The 17025-nt window shown below is 39.4% G+C and overlaps 1 protein-coding gene across 1 annotated transcript in view; it reads right to left on the bottom strand.

Annotated features, from left to right (window-relative positions):
* Positions 1 to 17025, bottom strand: part of LOC136880944 (uncharacterized) — a 177599-nt gene that overhangs the window by 95066 nt on the left and 65508 nt on the right. The window contains exon 5 of the mRNA XM_068229175.1: positions 7227 to 7408. Within this exon, the coding sequence (XP_068085276.1) occupies positions 7227 to 7408 (182 nt within the window). The remainder of the gene's footprint in view (positions 1 to 7226; positions 7409 to 17025) is intronic.

Genomic DNA, 17025 nt, shown 5'->3' with positions numbered 1-17025 from the left:
TAATAACAATAACAATAATAATAATAATAATAATAATAATAATACCGGGAGGTACACCTCAACCCCGTGCATTTAAATGAAGCGCCTTGATGAATGCTACCTAACACATAAAACTTGAAACAACCAGTGCAAGAAGTTGGGACGTTGGTCAACAGATGTCACTACTAAAGTGATCGAGTAATGTGTTATTTTAAGGTTTCTTAAACTGACTGGATTTCTTTTGTTTTTTTTGGTGTATCACAGTTGGCAACACTTCTAGCTCGTCCGTCCAATTTGGGATCTCGACCAATAGAAAAATTAATGTATTTATTTTTCTGCCAATCACATGCTTCTTGTAATTTTTCGACTGTTCAATAAAAATGAGAGGGTGTGTCCGGTTTTAGTTCAAAGCCTTCTCGAACCTTCCTCTCGGGTATAAAAGCTGACGTCTTTTCGAGTTAACTTGTCTTATTGATCGTTGCGTTATTGAGTGTGTGTGTTAAGAGAGGAGGTGGGGCCTCATCCATCAGCAGGCAGAATGGCCACCATTTTTCTATCTCAGTAGTTATCTCCGCAAGCTGACTCAAGGGGAAGGTTTCCAATCTTTAACTATGTAACAGTCAATTTACTAAAATGTAAACTTTTCTTCCTTCTCATGTAAAAATTGAACTAGTCAAGATTACTTAACGGAAATTCGGGGACAGAGAGTGCGCTACCCTCTTGAATTCCCCTTCAATTAATCTTGAGGTGACTACGATTTTGTAACTGTTTTCACTATTGTAAATTGTAACTTAACTTGTCCATCTAGTCACCTCAGTAGTTTGGGATTAGCCTCTGCATCGACGGGCCACAAGCCCAAGTACGGTTTTAATCTTTGATTTCAAGTAGCGCAAGTTTCCGCCTCCATACATTTTTGAGTTTGGGGCCAGTAATTGAACCTGTTGCTTTCATTAGAGGCCCAGTAGAATGGGTACTTCATACCCCTGTACTATTTCTTCCATGTAAAAGAAAACTGATACGGTATTGTTAAATGTAGGTTGTGCCTAGAGAGGCCTGAAAGTGTAAATTTTATTGAGTAGCGACACTCTAATCTCTTAACTTAAAGGTTGCCTTGTGTAGGCTGTAAGGGTTTGGGAGCGCAGTCTCCTTGGTATAATTATCGAGCATAGAGGCTCTTTTCTTGTAAGGTAAAAGATATCTGTGTAAATATTGAGTGGTGCCTTCGGAAGGCGGTAACTTATAACTGTTGGAGCAAAGTGCTCTTGAAAATTGTGTAATTTAAAAATCCTGTAAAAGAAATTGGGAGATACGTCTCCTTGACTATCTGTCTAAACGCAACAGTAGTGATGTTGGGACCACTGTAAATTATGAGCTTGAAGCTCAAATTGTAACTTACCTAATCTTGGTTTTTCTGTTTTTTCTCTACCCTGTACCTGAAATCTTGTTGTTTTGTTAAGATTTAATATCTGAAAAGAAATACAGTATAACCTTATTTTTAAAGTTTTAAATGAATCTTTTTACTGTCGTAGATAGACCCATTCAAGCCAGCACCTTCTTTCACCTCTCTGTTCCAGGCAAACACGGTAATAATAATAATAATAATAATAATAATAATAATAATAATAATAATAATAATAATAATAATAAGAATGCTTTATGTCCTACTAACTACTTTTACGGTTGCCAGCATTTTTTTTTTTACGAGGGATTGTGGAAAATCTTCAATAGACACTTGTGAAGGGTCTGCACTCCACAAGTGTGTGGAATTCTTACCCACTGAAAATAATAATAATAATAATAATAATAATAATAATAATAATAATAATAATAATAATAATAATAATAATAATAATAATAATAATAATAATAATAATAATAATAATAATAATAATAATAATAATAATAATAATAATAATAATAATAATAATAATAATAATAATAATAATAATAATAATAATAATAATAATAATAATAATAATAATAATAATAATAATAATAATAATAATAATAATAATAATAATAATAATAATAAAGCTTTATGTCCTACTAACTACTTTCATGGTTTTCAGAGATGCCAAGGTGCCAGCAGTTAGCCCCACAGGAGTTCTTATACGTGCCAGTAAATCTAGCAACACGAGGCTAAGGTACTTGAGAACGTTCAAATACCACCGGAGTGAACCAGGATTGAACCTGCCAAGTTTGGGTCAGAAGGCCAGTGCCTCAACCATCTGAGCCACTCAGCCTGGCTTAAGGGCTGTCGTCCAGGTGGCAGATTCGCTGACAGTTCTTTATCTGGTCTATTCTTGAATGATTTCAAAGAAGTTTTCTTCACTGACAGCTCGGAATATACCACTTATATGTTACAAATCTCATGTTATGGTCCGTATTGAAATGTACTTAAAGTCAAAGAATAATACTAGATTATAAATTCCACCTATTCAATACATAAGGGTTTTTTATTTAAATTTAAGAACTAGATCTCAACACATTATATACAGGGACATGTTTCGCCCATAATCAGGGCATCATCAGCCTACAGGGACATGTTTCGTCCATAATGAGGGCATCATCAGCCTAAAAATCTCATACCTGAAAGAATGAAAAATCAGGATCTTGATTGTTCTTTATTCGTAGTTGAACTCAGCTCATCTTTAACCAAATTACAGTAACATCACAACTGTCGAAGATGTAAGTTTTTGTTTTTTCTTCGTTCTCTCCTTATCCTTTAATTTTATTCCGTAACATTTCACTCTCCTCTTGTTTCAGACACAACACCACAAGCTCTACTTAACCTCGCACATTTTCCTTTCGGCTTTCAATATAAGAAGCTACAACCACGTCTACCAGCTAATATAAATATAAATACATTTCTGAGTACTTGTCTTCACTCCTAAGTGCTTTAAGAAGTTTGCCGTCTTATCTTTTCTTCTTCTTCTTAATCTGTTTACCCAGCATTTTCCCTCGGACTCGGCGAGGGATCCTACCTCTACTGCCTCAAGGGCAGTCTCCTGGAGCGTGAGACATTGGGTCGGGGGATACAACTGGGGAGAATTATCACTACCTCGCCTAGGCAGCCTAACCTGCTATGCTGAACAGGGGCATTGTGGGGGGATGGGAAGAGTGAAAGGGATAGACAAGGAAGAGGGAAGGAAGCGGCCGTGGCCTTAAGTTAGGTACTATCTTGGCATTTGCCTGGAGGAGAAGTGGGAAACCCCAGAAAACCACTTCTAGGATGGCTGAGGTGGGAATCGAACCCACATCTACTCATTTGACCTCCTGAGGCTGAGTGGACCCCCTTCCAAACCTCGTACCACTTTTCAAATTTCATGGCAGAGCCGGGAATCAAACCCGGGCCTCCGGGGTTTGCAGCTAATCACACTAACCACTACACCACAGAGGCGGACCTTATCTTTTCACATAAGATTAACAACTTCAACAGACAAACAACTTTGGATTTTAATTTAACTGTTCCGGGGTATTCTGTGGAACACAGAGGTGAAAGAAGGTGCGGGCTTGAGTGGGTCTATCTTTGACAGTCAGAAGACTCATTTGAAACTTTGAAAACAAAGGTTATATTTCTTTTCAGAAGTAAAAATTTTAACAATCAATTCACTTTGCGAAATCAGGGTTACAGAACTATTTAGTTAGATACAATTTAACAAGAGCACTGAGGCTCATCTCTAACACATTCAAGGACAAAGATCTCCCAATTTTCTTTTACAGGATATTTCAAATTAATTATCAAGAGCACTTTTGCTCCAAAATATTACACGTTCCGGCCTTTCAAAGGCACCCAGTTGTAACTGTTCGACCCCTCATCAAGACACTTGGGGAGATGAAAGTTATTACCTTGGGACACATGAATATCAAATAAACTATTTGTGGCTTGCCCGCAAATTGCCACGCAAATAGAAACAATTAACATTCCATGGTTTCCCATTTCTCTATGTGATGTTTGGGCGCCAGGGTTACAGTTTTACACAAAACTGTAAACCAAAATTTATATTTACTAGCATAGAGACTTATACTTAAATCACAGGGGTAGGATTTTAAATAATTAACCATTAAGTATCGCTTAAGAAAGAAAATTAACGCAATATAAAATATAAATGATTTTATTATATAAAAAAATGAGATGAATCGGAAAAGTTTCCTTAAAGCGTGGAGGAATTTAGAATTTACTTAACTGAATTTACTAATTGCTTACCTTATCTAATTGAAGCTCACCAATTGCAGCTCCTGTTGAAGTCATCTGGTTTCCGTGGTTACTCGTTCTCTTCTTCTCGATGTAGAATTTGCTCCATGGGCATCCTTCCTTCCTTCTTTGATGTAGTATGGGCTATCTGGACTAACACTCCCTAATTGCCTAGTCTTTAAATTAGACATTGGCCCTATACTTGTAAAAACTGATCAGCGTTGATCGTAAGAGGAGAAAATTCAGAGATATGATTTTTTCCATATTAGTAGAAATCTCAATCCAACTGAGCTATACTATTTATACGGTACAGACTTGTACCAAATTTCATGGACTTGAACTAAACATAGTTCTTCGTCCAGAAGATTTACTGAATATAACACAAGCCGTAAGCTTGTTTCGTCTCACGCAGATCCGATAACATTACCGCAGCTGAGTACTGTATCGAAGCGAGCACATACCGTCTCAAAATCAATAACATCGTTCACAATAGATGTTCACAGTAGAAGTTGTACTTAGTTAGGATGTTAGCTTCACAGCAGAAGTTGTACTTAGTTAGGTTCAGCTTGTTCACGTCAGGTTCCGTTCTCGTGGTGAGAATCACTATATATCCGGGATCACCCCCACTCTTGGTAACAGTTCAATCTCCAAACGCATATACAACGAAGTCTCTGATTCGATAGGTCGAAGTATCAACTCCCCTTCTCTCCTTTCTTGACAAGTCCAGTAGGCGTGGCGATGATGTAGCTGACCGGCTTGCAAGCCTCGCGCGCGGGTCGCTGTTTACTAGCCTTGGTCATAAGTTAAACCCAAGTGACTCATGTAATTTTCCACGCTCAAGAATAACCTTCTCCGTATACACTAATATGAGATGAAATGACAACAACAATATTTCAACATGTTAACCAAATCCAATACATACTAAATTCCTATCTTTCATAATATAATAATAAATAATAAATGATGTTATAATATATACAATATGATTGCAAAAACCTTATTTACAAATGCTTGACGTAGAATAAATATGTTATTACAAATAATTGCCGATGGCGGATAAACTTGATATCAAATGATATCGCGTAAAATGATATTATATTAAATTAGTAGGGCTGGAGAAGCCTGGACGGTTACACAGTTTACTTTGCAAGAAAGAGCCTATATGCTCTACCAATTCTACCAAGGAGACTGCGCTCCCGAACCCTTACAGCCTACTCAAGGCAACCTTTAACTTTTACATTTGCTCAATATCTTTACAATTTCTGGCCTCTCTAGGCACTACCTACATTCTACAAGACTGTATTGGTAGTCTTTTAAGTTTACATGAAAGAAATATTATAGCGGTACCGAGAACCCATTATGCCGGGCCTTTGTGGAAAACAACAGGTTCAATTACTGGCCAAAAACTCAAAATGTATGGAGGCGTACACTTGCGCACCTTGAAATCAAGAGGTTAAAATCCTACTTGGGCTTGTGGCCCGATGATGCAGAGGCTAATCCCAAAATACTGAGGTGACTAGATGGACAAGTTAATTTACAATTTACAAGAGAAAAACAGTTATAAAATCGTAGTCACCTCAAGATTAATTGAAGAGGAATTCAAGAGGGTAACGCACTCTCTACCCTGGTTTTCAGTTAAGTACTTTGACGAGAAGGAAGAACGTTTACATATTAGGAAACCGACTGTTACATAGTTAAAGATAGGAACCTTCCCCTTGAATCAGCTTGCGGAGATAACTACAGAGATAGAAAAATGGTGGCCATTACCTTAGCTGATGTTCTGCTCGCCGATGGACGAGGCCTCCGCCTCCTCTCTTAGCACATACCCACTCAATAGCACGACGATCAATAAGACCAGTTAACTCGAAAAAGCGACAGCTTTTATACTCGAGAGGAAGGTTCGTGAAGGCTCTGGACTAAAACCAGACACACCCTCCCATTTTATTGGCAGATAAAATAGGCACAAGACACGTTTGATTAGCTGAAAAGTAAATTAAAAAATTCTTATAGGCCAGACTCCAAAGCTGGCGGGATGAGTAAGAAGTGTTGCAAACCTTGAAGTATCAAAAATAAGGAAGGTCAATTCAGTTCAGAAAACCTATAAACACAAAATTTCCTTAAATTCCTAGTTATTCCACTTTGCACCAGAGTGCATGACATCAGTTTTTTAAGACAGACATCTATAGAGAATAGTCCCAACTTTTTCAATAGCTGTTGATTACTTTAAGTGTTAGATAGCGTTCTTCCAGATGCTTCATTTAAATGCACAGGGTTGAGGTGTACCTCCCGGTACGTTAGCCACCACTAAGAGTGACTTTTATCCTAAATATTAAGCTATTATAAGCTCCTTATGCCATCTCCAGAATAAGGCACCATATTTACCAGATTTCATTTCAACGCAGCAATTTACGTATTCATTTTGAACTTTTAACTCACTACTTGCTACCACATTTAAAAACAGGACATTCGTAAAAACCTGTAATAAGGATTGATTATAAGACTTTGTCATAAGAGTACTTATAACTACTGTCTTCCACTTGCTAGTCTTTTTTAGAAATTTTACCTACAATATTATCCTCTTATTTATATTTTAAACCTTTGTTAAAAACTACGAATAAGAACTATGAGGATCCTGATGTTTCATTCTACCGAGCTCGATAGCTGCAGTCGCTTAAGTGCGGCCAGTATCCAGTATTCGGGAGACAGTAGGTTCGAACCCCACTGTCGGCAACCCTAAAGATGGTTTTCCGTGGTTTCCCATTTTCACACCAGGCTGTACCTTAATTAAGGCCACGGCCACTTCTTTCCAACTCCTAGGCCTTTCCTGCCCCATCGTCGCGACGGTGCGATGTAAAAAACAGCGAAGATATTTTATTCTTTCACTAACCAGAACTCGGCCAGCGCCCCTGGGGCCCATGCATGCAATCCTAAAATAAACAATCAGTCAGTCTTTCCAGAGTGACCAGCAATTCTGATCCAAATCCACATTTCTGTCTTTCACTTGTCATTTACGTTACTCATTTGACCCCTGACGACCTGCTTTAATACTTACTCTATATTTTGCTGTTCCCCAATAGATGGCTTCATCTTCCACACTGGATACTTCTTGTATTCTGTTGTCAACAAACGTGCAGGCGAGTAGACATAAGGATCAAATTTGCTAGGTCCAGTACAGCGCGCAACTACCGCAATATAGCAACCTGTGTAGACATTCTTGAACGTTACTGATCCCATCTGAAAAGGAGAACTTACTTCAGAACTTACAAAACACACACTGCACATTTTCTTAGTAGGTTTCTATACAGTGACTCGCATAATTTTATTATTCGGACAGACATGATTTATTATAGTTTCCTTTAGTGGTTTCAGTAATAATAAAGCACTGATATAAATCACATACAAGTTTCTGTAAGGAATATAAAAACTAAACATCCATCATTATTCTAATGAACACTGTTAATGAAAATATAATAATTAAAACACAAAATCAAAACCAATATTGCACTAAATTATTCGGACACTTTCCGTTTTACTTATGGTCCTAAAGGTTCAGTATCTGGTGGGATTTCGTCTCATTTTAATTACTTCCCTGAGTTGACTTGGCATGCAATCCACTAATTTCCGGCTGTAATCGGGAGATATCTTCTGCAACTCTTCTTGAAGTCGGTTTTTCAGTTGTTCGGTAGATGTGATTGCAGTTTTCCTTATTTCTTTATCAAGTTTTTTTCCAAAGATTCTCAATCACATTCAAGTGATCAAGGGGAGGATGAAGCACCTTTGGGCAATTAAACAATAACCACATCCTTACATTCCAGGACTCTTTGGGTCGTTATCCTGATAAAACTTAAAATATTGACCAGTCCCCATCTTTTCAGCACTCTTTTTCATATTGTCCCTCAGTATTCTAAGGTATTGAAAGTGGTCCATTTTACCCTCAATAAAATCCAGTTCACCAACTCCATTCGCCGACATGCACCCCCACACCATTACATGTCCACCACCATGCTTCACAGTTGCTTTCAGATTTTTCTCTTGAAGCTCTGTATTAGGACAACGCCAAACTGTTATATTCTCCCATCAGACTGAAATATGTTAAATTTACTTTCATCAGCAAATATAACATCATTCCACCACTCATTGTCTTCTCTAACATGCTCTTTGGTAAACAGCATTCTCTTTCTTCGAATTAGGTACTTGATTTATGAAGGGCTCCCTTTTTGCAATACGACTGTGAAAGTTACCTCTTCTGAGCACTCTCCGTATTGTTTGGGAATGCACTTCCTTTCCGGTGTCTGCGGCAATCTCCGTAGTGAGTTTTGGAGGACTTAACTTGGGTTCCTTTTTCGTTTTTCTGTTGATATAACACTCTTCCCTCACAGAAAAAGTTCTTGGACGTCCCGTATGCCGTAGATGTTCAATAGTATTTTCCTCCCAGAATCTTGTGATAATATCCGAGACTGTACTTTTGTTCATTTTTAACATTTCAGCAATTTTACGACAACTTTTACCTTTAACATGGTGAAAAATTACTAGCTGCTGCTGTTCGATTGTACTCTCTCTTCCTCTGCAGCCATTTTCACTTACGTTGTACACGGTACTCTAACTCACTGAATGTTTACGTTCACACTGTCCTTGGCTTTCCTACATACGACCTCTGCACGACAACTGACTTGTGTCTGAATATTTTGTTGGAGCACGTTAAGTGCGTTCTGAGGTTCCAAGGTCAGTGGTTCTTTCTGGTTTTCTGAAAGTACACATTTCAATGCCGTTTTGAATCTGTCAAACTGGGTTCTGTCAGAAACTAGTTTGCGTGTACAATATTTTCTATGAGCCAGAGGGCCAGTGTGTAGCAAAGGCTATAATTAACGTGTCCGAATAGTTATGTGAGTCATTGTACTTTGCCTTTCAAGCAGTGGCAGTTCGTGATATTTTACTCTGGCAGGGCTCTGCCGCCATCTCAATTACACCCAGTCCATTTTTCGCTGATAAGCATCATGATATTATTATAGCACCATTTATATAATAATAATAATAATAATCCGATGGCACTGCCTAAATAGAAATCGTGTAAGATCTGACACAAAGAGTAGTAGGTAATGTTTTAGCTTTAAGTCCAAGATTATCAAAACCACTTTTAGGAAGTGCGGTATGTCCTGCAGCTGAGTTTACATCGAAACGTCGAGATTTACCTTCTAGTAGAACGTGTATATATTCATCAATCTGATGTCGAAGGGCTGTGTCTTTTTCGAAAATATCGACAATCTTGTTAAGTCTGTTCAAATCAGTGTTGGAAATGGATTCATTCGTCTGAATAGAACTTGTATCGGACTGTTGGTCAACCTGTCGAGCATTAAATAAATATGTTTTTAAATAACCACAGTAGGGTACAAACTTTCTGAACGTGTCCTATCCTGTCACAAGGTTTACACTGAAGTGTCTGATGATCGACGCGACAGTTAGCTGCAATGTGGGAATCACGACCACAAGGCAAGCAAGGGTTATCTTAACCTAAATGACCTTTAAAAACGAAGATTGGTTTGAATTATTCCAGCCTGAGCTGAATCGTGGAGGTTTTGGTTGTCTTCGAATTACCTTGTTGACAGTATCTGGGGTAGTGGACGTTTTACTGTCAATTTTTTATGCTTTCATAGCGAGGGCTTTGTATGTAATGTTGGATACTGTTAAGTCAGTTTCGATTAGTAGTTGTTCAGGTATTGATGGATCTTTTATGCCTCTAGTACAGTGAGTTTCTCTTATCGGTTGGCGGGCAGGCACGCCCAGCTTATCTGCCTCCCGTTGGTTGACGAATCGCTTCCCGTTACACAGCGCAATGCCCGCACTTCGCAGTTCACGTCCGTGCTTAGAACGTGTATTAAGAGTTGAGCTGTCGCTCCAAGCGTTACTTCGGGGTATACCTCTCATAATGCCTCCACATGTGTAAGTGGTAGAGGAAAGGGTATTTATGTACGATGATTATGTGAAAACACAGTCTTTCAGGTAGGTCGTTATGCGATTTGTAACACAATTTCCAGGTGTACGTCGTCCACATAGAGAGACCGTACAGAAACTCATAAACAAACTGAGAGAAACTGGTTCTTTACTCGATGAGAAGCGAAGTGTTAAGAAACGACGAAAAAGTAAATGAAATCGCAGAAAGATTAGAACATACGCCTACGAAATCCCTAAGACGACTTGGACAAGATGTTTCGAAGAGCTCAGCATGGTGGGCTACGAAAATGTTAAAACTGAGTTTCCTAGGGCGATGCCAGAAATGTGTGGATGCAGAAGAACATTTCCATCTCCTGTCATAAGATACAAGCTTATTTTCTTAATTACTAATTTCTTAATTTTAATTGTTATCTCATGTTACGCACGGATAAAGTGAGCGGAACGGGCAGTGATGAGTCAATGGGCAGCAGATAAGCCGGCCAACCGATGAGAGAAACTCACTGTAAACTGAGAAACCAAAACCAAGTCGGCAACTGGGGTTTTTCATTCGCAGTTGAAATCGCATGTAGCTATACATTTCCTCAAGGTTATCGATTGAGTCTGAGACTGTGTGCAATTGAAGAAGCGATGACGGTCGACCATGACATTACGTTTGGGACATAAGTGGTCTGTCAGATGTTAAGCAACCTCGTCAAATTTTAATTCAGAAGGTTTTCTAGGAGATGCCAGAGATAACAGAAACGAATATTCGATCCTATGCCAAATTCAGGCTGCTTGGTCTAACTCAGGGCCTCTCGAACGCCCAAAATCTCACGCGTGCAAATCGAGGCGCAAGAGCTCCTGCACGGTGCATCGGTTCCACTCGGCTCAGCTCGGACCAATGCTTCGTCTCTGGGGGTACTCTGCTAAGCTCGGCTCAACTCGTCTCGGATTTGGAGCGCTACGGAACAAGTGAGGAAGAGGGAGACAAGGGGACCAAGTGAGACAGGCGTGGGGAAAGAGAGAGACAGTGCTATTGCTCCAAATCGAGGAGTGGGGGTCTGCACTCTGGGAAACCAAGCGAAGTCGTCTTTTGCACCGTGCACAGTGCATGCACCAGGCGCATGCATCCTTAGAGGCCCTGGTCTAACTGGAAATTTTTGTCTGGTGTTCTCTGTGACAAACAAAGCGGAACAACCTATAAATGTGCGGTGAGGCCTGCAAAAATAAATCATGAAGTTATTTCATTGCCACCTTCGTCTGAGGTGGGTGCGCCCACAGCTAGACTAGTAGCTCTTACGCCATGAGGTTAGGAAAGTTGCAGTAGGGAAGATGAATATGTAGTAAGTATGTGTTGTACATGCATTATGTAAGTTTGGTGGTTATGGCTCAGAGGTCACTAATAATGGCATATGGTCTCCGAAGAGGCCTGGTGCAGGTCTTTTTCTAGTAGAAGGCCTATTAGTCGACCTGCATGTCTGTGAAGATGAGGGCCCTACCTAGGATGATTTCTAATGTTGAATATGCCACGCATACCCAGCCCCCAAGCCAATGGAATTAACCAATTAATTTTAAAATCCCCGACCCGGCCGGGAATCAAACCCGGGACCCTCTGAACCGAAGGCGCTGACCATTCAGCCAACGAGTCGGACTCAGAGGTCACGAGGACACACAAGGAAACCCTGGGGAAACCGACACGACACCCTACTACACCCCGTTTATTTGGAGTCATTCAAATACATAGGTTATATTGTACGTGTACAGAAAGTAGATATTCACAAAGTAGTCAAAAGTAATAAAATACCAGTAACTCTTGAGGATATTTACACTGCACTTTACACAGAATGATAGGTACTAATAAATTGTAGTCTGTTGTCGAAAATTCTTGGCACTTAAGTAAATCACATTCAATCAAATACGGGAAGCATATTAGTACATGAACAGATAGTAGATGTGTACAATATTAATTAGAATTAATACATAACAGTCTCTCTAGATCGTTTTTGCACTGCAGTTTGCACAAAAGCACTGAGAATGAGCATAAACAAATGGTATTCTTCGTGCCGAAGCACTTGGCAAAAAAGAAACATAAAAGACTTAGACAATGAACAATAATAAACGTTATGAACAAAACCAGAATAAGTATAAACATAATATTTATACATTAAATAAATGTGTGAAATGTACAGGAATAATAGGTGAAACGGAGTATGAGCTGGAATGCTATGATAACCAGTGGAAAGGGTGATAGGCATAAAGCTGAAAATTACAGGCCAGTAAGTTTGACATGCATTGTATGTAAGCTTTGGGAAGGCATTCTTTCTGATTATATTAGACATGTTTGTGAAATTAATAACTGGTTCGATAGAAGGCAGTTCGGTTTTAGGAAAGGTTATTCCACTGAAGCTCAACTTGTAGGATTCCAGCAAGATATAGCAGATATCATGGATTCAGGAGGTCAAATGGACTGTATCACGATTGACCTGTCTAATGCATTTGATAGGGTGAATCATGGGAGACTACTGGCAAAAATGAGTGCAATTGGACTCGACAAAAGAGTGACTGAATGGGTGGCTCTGTTTCTAGAAAATAGAACTCAGAGAATTAGAGTAGGTGAAGCTTGGTCTGACCCTGTAATAATTAAGAGGGGAATTCCTCAAGGCAGTATTATTGGGCCTTTACGTTTTCTTATATATATAAATGGTATGAGTAAAGAAGTGGAATCAGAGATAACGCTTTTTGCAGATGATGTTATTCTGTATAGAGTAATAAATAAGTTACAAGATTGTGAGCAATTGCAAAATGATCCTGATAATGTTATAAGATGGACAGCAGGCAATGGTATGTTGATAAACGGGGTTAAAAGTCAGGTTGTGAGTTTCACAAATAGAAAAAGTCCTCTCAGTTTTAATTACTGCGTTGATGGGGTGAAAGTTCCTGTTGGGGATCATTGTAAGTATCTAGGTGTTAATATAAGGAAAGACCTTCATTGGGGTAATCACATAAATGGGATTGTAAATAAAGGGTACAGATCTCTGCACATGGTTATGAGGGTGTTTAGGGGTTGTAGTAAGGATGTAAAGGAGAGTGCATATAAGTCTCTGGTAAGACCCCAACTAGAGTGGTTCCAGTGTATGGGACCCTCACCAGGATTACCTGATTCAAGAATTGGAAAAAATCCAAAGAAAAGCAGCTCGATTTGTTCTGGGTGATTTCCGTCAAAAGAGTAGCATTACAAAAATGTTGCACAGTTTGGGTTGGGAAGAATTGAGAGAAAGAAGAAGAGGTGCTCGACTAAGTGGTATGTAAATACAAAGTATGTTACAAGTGTTTATTTATCTATCCACCTATTCAATACAAAGAGATCTTTTAGAAATTAAAGATTATTATAAAATGTTAAGGGACATGTTTCGCCCATATTAAGGGCATCATCAGCCTCAAATTCAAACCTGTATGGTGAAAAATCAGGATCCTGATTCGTTTATAAAAGTTTATAAAAGTAGGAAAGATCACAATATGAAGATAAAGTTGGAATTCAAGAGGACAAACTGGGGCAAATATTATTTTATAGGAAAGGGAGTTAGAGATTGGAATAACTTACCAAGGGAGACATTCAAAAGATTTCCAATTTCTTTGAAATTATTTAGGAGAAGGCTAGGAAAACAACAGATAGGAAATCTGCCACCTAAGCGACTACCCTAAATGCAGATCAGTATTGATTGATCGATTGATTGAAATAGAAGATTATTAAAAATCTAGCTGATGTACTCGTGCTACGCTATGGGATTCTCAGAAAGACTGACGTAGTGGTTTTCCTTACTGAAGTCAACATAGGTCATTAAAAAAACGTCAGAAGGAATGTAGCGATTAAAAGCAATGTTATAATATAAAATACTGTTATTTATAAGTTTCATTTCCGTATTGATAGATATTACTTTACAGAAAAACAATATATATACAAATCTCCACCTTATCAATACAAATTTATTTTACATTAAGCAGGTAAATATAGTCAAATAGTCAAGACTATTTGAGAATTAAATTGTATGCCTTCCCTTGAACTACCGTTTCACTCAGCATGAATAAAATTATTTATGCCCTAGATTGTAGCGACTTATTCCCCGACTTCGCATATTGATTTTCATTAAGACAGGATCACTAATAACATAAATAATTGAGAATTAAATTTTAGGCCTTCCCTAAACTACCATTTTTCTCAGCTTGAATACAATTATTTATGGCCTAGATTATAGCGACTTATTCCCCGACTTTGCATACCGATTTTCATTAAATTATCTTCAGCTGTTTTCTCGTGATGCGTGGACAGACAAACAGACAGACAGACAGACAGACAGACAGACAGACAGACAGACAGACAGACAGACAGACAGACAGACAGACAGACAGACAGACAGACAGACAGACAGACAGACAGACATTAGGGAAAATTAAGAAGTGCATTTCCGTGTTACTGTGGACACGGCTGATACAGAAACACCAACCTTTTTAAATTCTAAGCAATGTACAGACAAAACTCGTATTTTATAAATATACAGTAGATATATGTGTAGATGGCACTTTTGGTGCCCTGAACGATGAGAGAGAGGCGGCACCACTGCTGTCAGAAGCACTCTACAGTTATCAAGTGGTTATTAAGAGAAAATATATGAGGCGAGAGGTGACAGTGCTGATGGAAGTGGTGTAGCTTCGATGATAAAGGGGGGAAAAGGTGTGAGGTGGATGGAGATCGGTTGTTATTTAGGAGGGCAGAGGCGAGGAGGGAATGTTTAATGGCTTCAGAAATGATGGGGTTATTATTTTGAAGGCCAGTTTGAAGGCACTTAACACGGACGTCATGAATGTGAGTAAGAATAGTGGGGAAGGAGTAAAGGGATTGGAAATCAGCAGACGGGATATCGTAAGGTAGGTGGAAAGCGATGCGCAAAGCATGGCTGTCAAGTTTAAGAAGTTCTGTGTGCTGTTTGTCGGTCGCAGTCAGCCATGTCAAGGAAGCGTAAGTAATGACAGGACGGACGAAGGACTTGTACACATGGAGGATTTGGGAAGTTTTGAGCCCCCACATCTTACCCGTAAGCAGACGGAGGGCTCGGAAGCAGTGAAAGGCGTGTTTGTAAATGTCGGTGAGGTGGTGTTTCCATTGAAGGATATTCTGGAATATAATACCGAGGTATTTTAGAAGGTTGGTTTTGGTTAGTCAGGATTTGTACATTGTTTCTAGGAAGGCAGAGGCGGGATCTTGGGCGGAATACTACGAATTGTGTTTTGGAAGGGTTGACAGAAATATGGCATGAGTTGAGACATGTTTCTAGGGAGGTAGTTTTTGAGTATTTGGTTAAGGTAGGAGTAGAGGGGATAAGGACCAGAACTGCTAGATCATCACCGCATTGATAAAGACGGAGGGGAGGATCTGGATGGGAAATATCGTATGTAAAAAAGAATATAAAGGATAGGCAAGAGGGGAGATCCTTGAGGAAGGCCAGCGGTCATCTGGAAGGTATAAGAACGGGTACCATGGATAATGATCTGAGCTGTTCTATGTTTCAACAAGTTGCTGATAAAATGGACTACGGCGAGAGGAAAAGGGAGGAGCCGAAATTTAAATAGGGGCCCGGGATGAATTCTGCTGTGATATTATGGTGCAGGAACTTGGTCAACAGTGCAGTCACACTAGAAGCGGCTGGAAGTAATTGGACTGAAGCTGCTGAGATGGATGTGTAGGGATTACGAGGAAAGACGACATCAAGAATACTTTTATACGACACAGCTTTAAAGTGACTGAACTATCTAGAAATGTACATGAAAGGCGATTGCTTAGATATGGCCACATTAAGCGCAGGGATGGGAACTGTGCATGAAGGAGAATGCTTGACATGGAGGTGGAAGGTAGGAGGTAGCGAGGTACACCCAGAAGAAGATGGATAGGTTGCGTGTGAGAAGATCTCAGGGAGAAGCAGTCAACAGAAATTGTCATTTGGGACAGAGGGAAATGGAAACAACTTGCCAGAAACGTCGACCCCATGTGAACAGGGAAAGATGAAGAATGAGACCCTCTATCGACGCTACATTCAAATGAGGAACCGGACAAGTTGGATTATCACTGAATAATGTTTACAATATTGATCGAAATAATCTGAGGATATAGAAAGAGAATGGGTGGCATACAGGGATGCTGTAGTAGAAACAGAAAGGGAATGTCTAGAAACAACTGTTTGTAAAGATGGGAAAAAGGCGAACGTCTTGATGGAATGATGAAGACCGAGCTCGATAGCTGCAGTCGCTTAAGTGCGGCCAGTATCCAGTATTCGGGAGATAGTAGGTTCGAACCCCACTGTCGGCAGCCCTGAAAATGGTTTTCCTTGGTTTCCCATTTTCACACCAGGCAAATGCTAGGGTTGTACCTTAATTAAGGCCACGGCCGCTTCCTTCCCACTCCTAGCCCTTTCCTGTCCCATCGTCGCCGTAAGACCTATCTGTGTCGGTGCGACGTAAAACAACTAGCAACAAAGCAAGAAGGAATGATGAAGTGAGAGCAGCTAGTAAACGTAAAAAGGAGGCTTATCAGAAATGGCTCCAAACAAGGGCCGAGGCAGACAGGAATTTGTACGTAGATAAAAGAAACAGAGCGAAACAAATAGTTATTGAATCCAAAAAGAAGCCGTGGGAAGATTTTGGTAATAACCTGGAAAGGCTAGGACAGTAATAAAGAATCTTAGGAAGGGAGGGAAAAAGGAAATGAACAGTGTTTTGTGTAATTCAGGTGAACTCATAATAGATCCCAGGGAATCACTGGAGAGGTGGAGGGAATATTTTGAACATCTTCTCAACATAAAAGGAAATCTTCCTGGTGATGTTGTGAACAGCCAAGTTCATGGGGAGGAGGAAAATGATGATGGTGAAATTAC

The sequence above is a fragment of the Anabrus simplex genome, chromosome 9 (genome assembly GCF_040414725.1).
Source record: "Anabrus simplex isolate iqAnaSimp1 chromosome 9, ASM4041472v1, whole genome shotgun sequence".
In the NCBI taxonomy this organism is placed as follows: Eukaryota; Metazoa; Arthropoda; class Insecta; order Orthoptera; family Tettigoniidae; genus Anabrus; species Anabrus simplex.
This window is presented reverse-complemented; position numbering and strand designations above follow the sequence as displayed.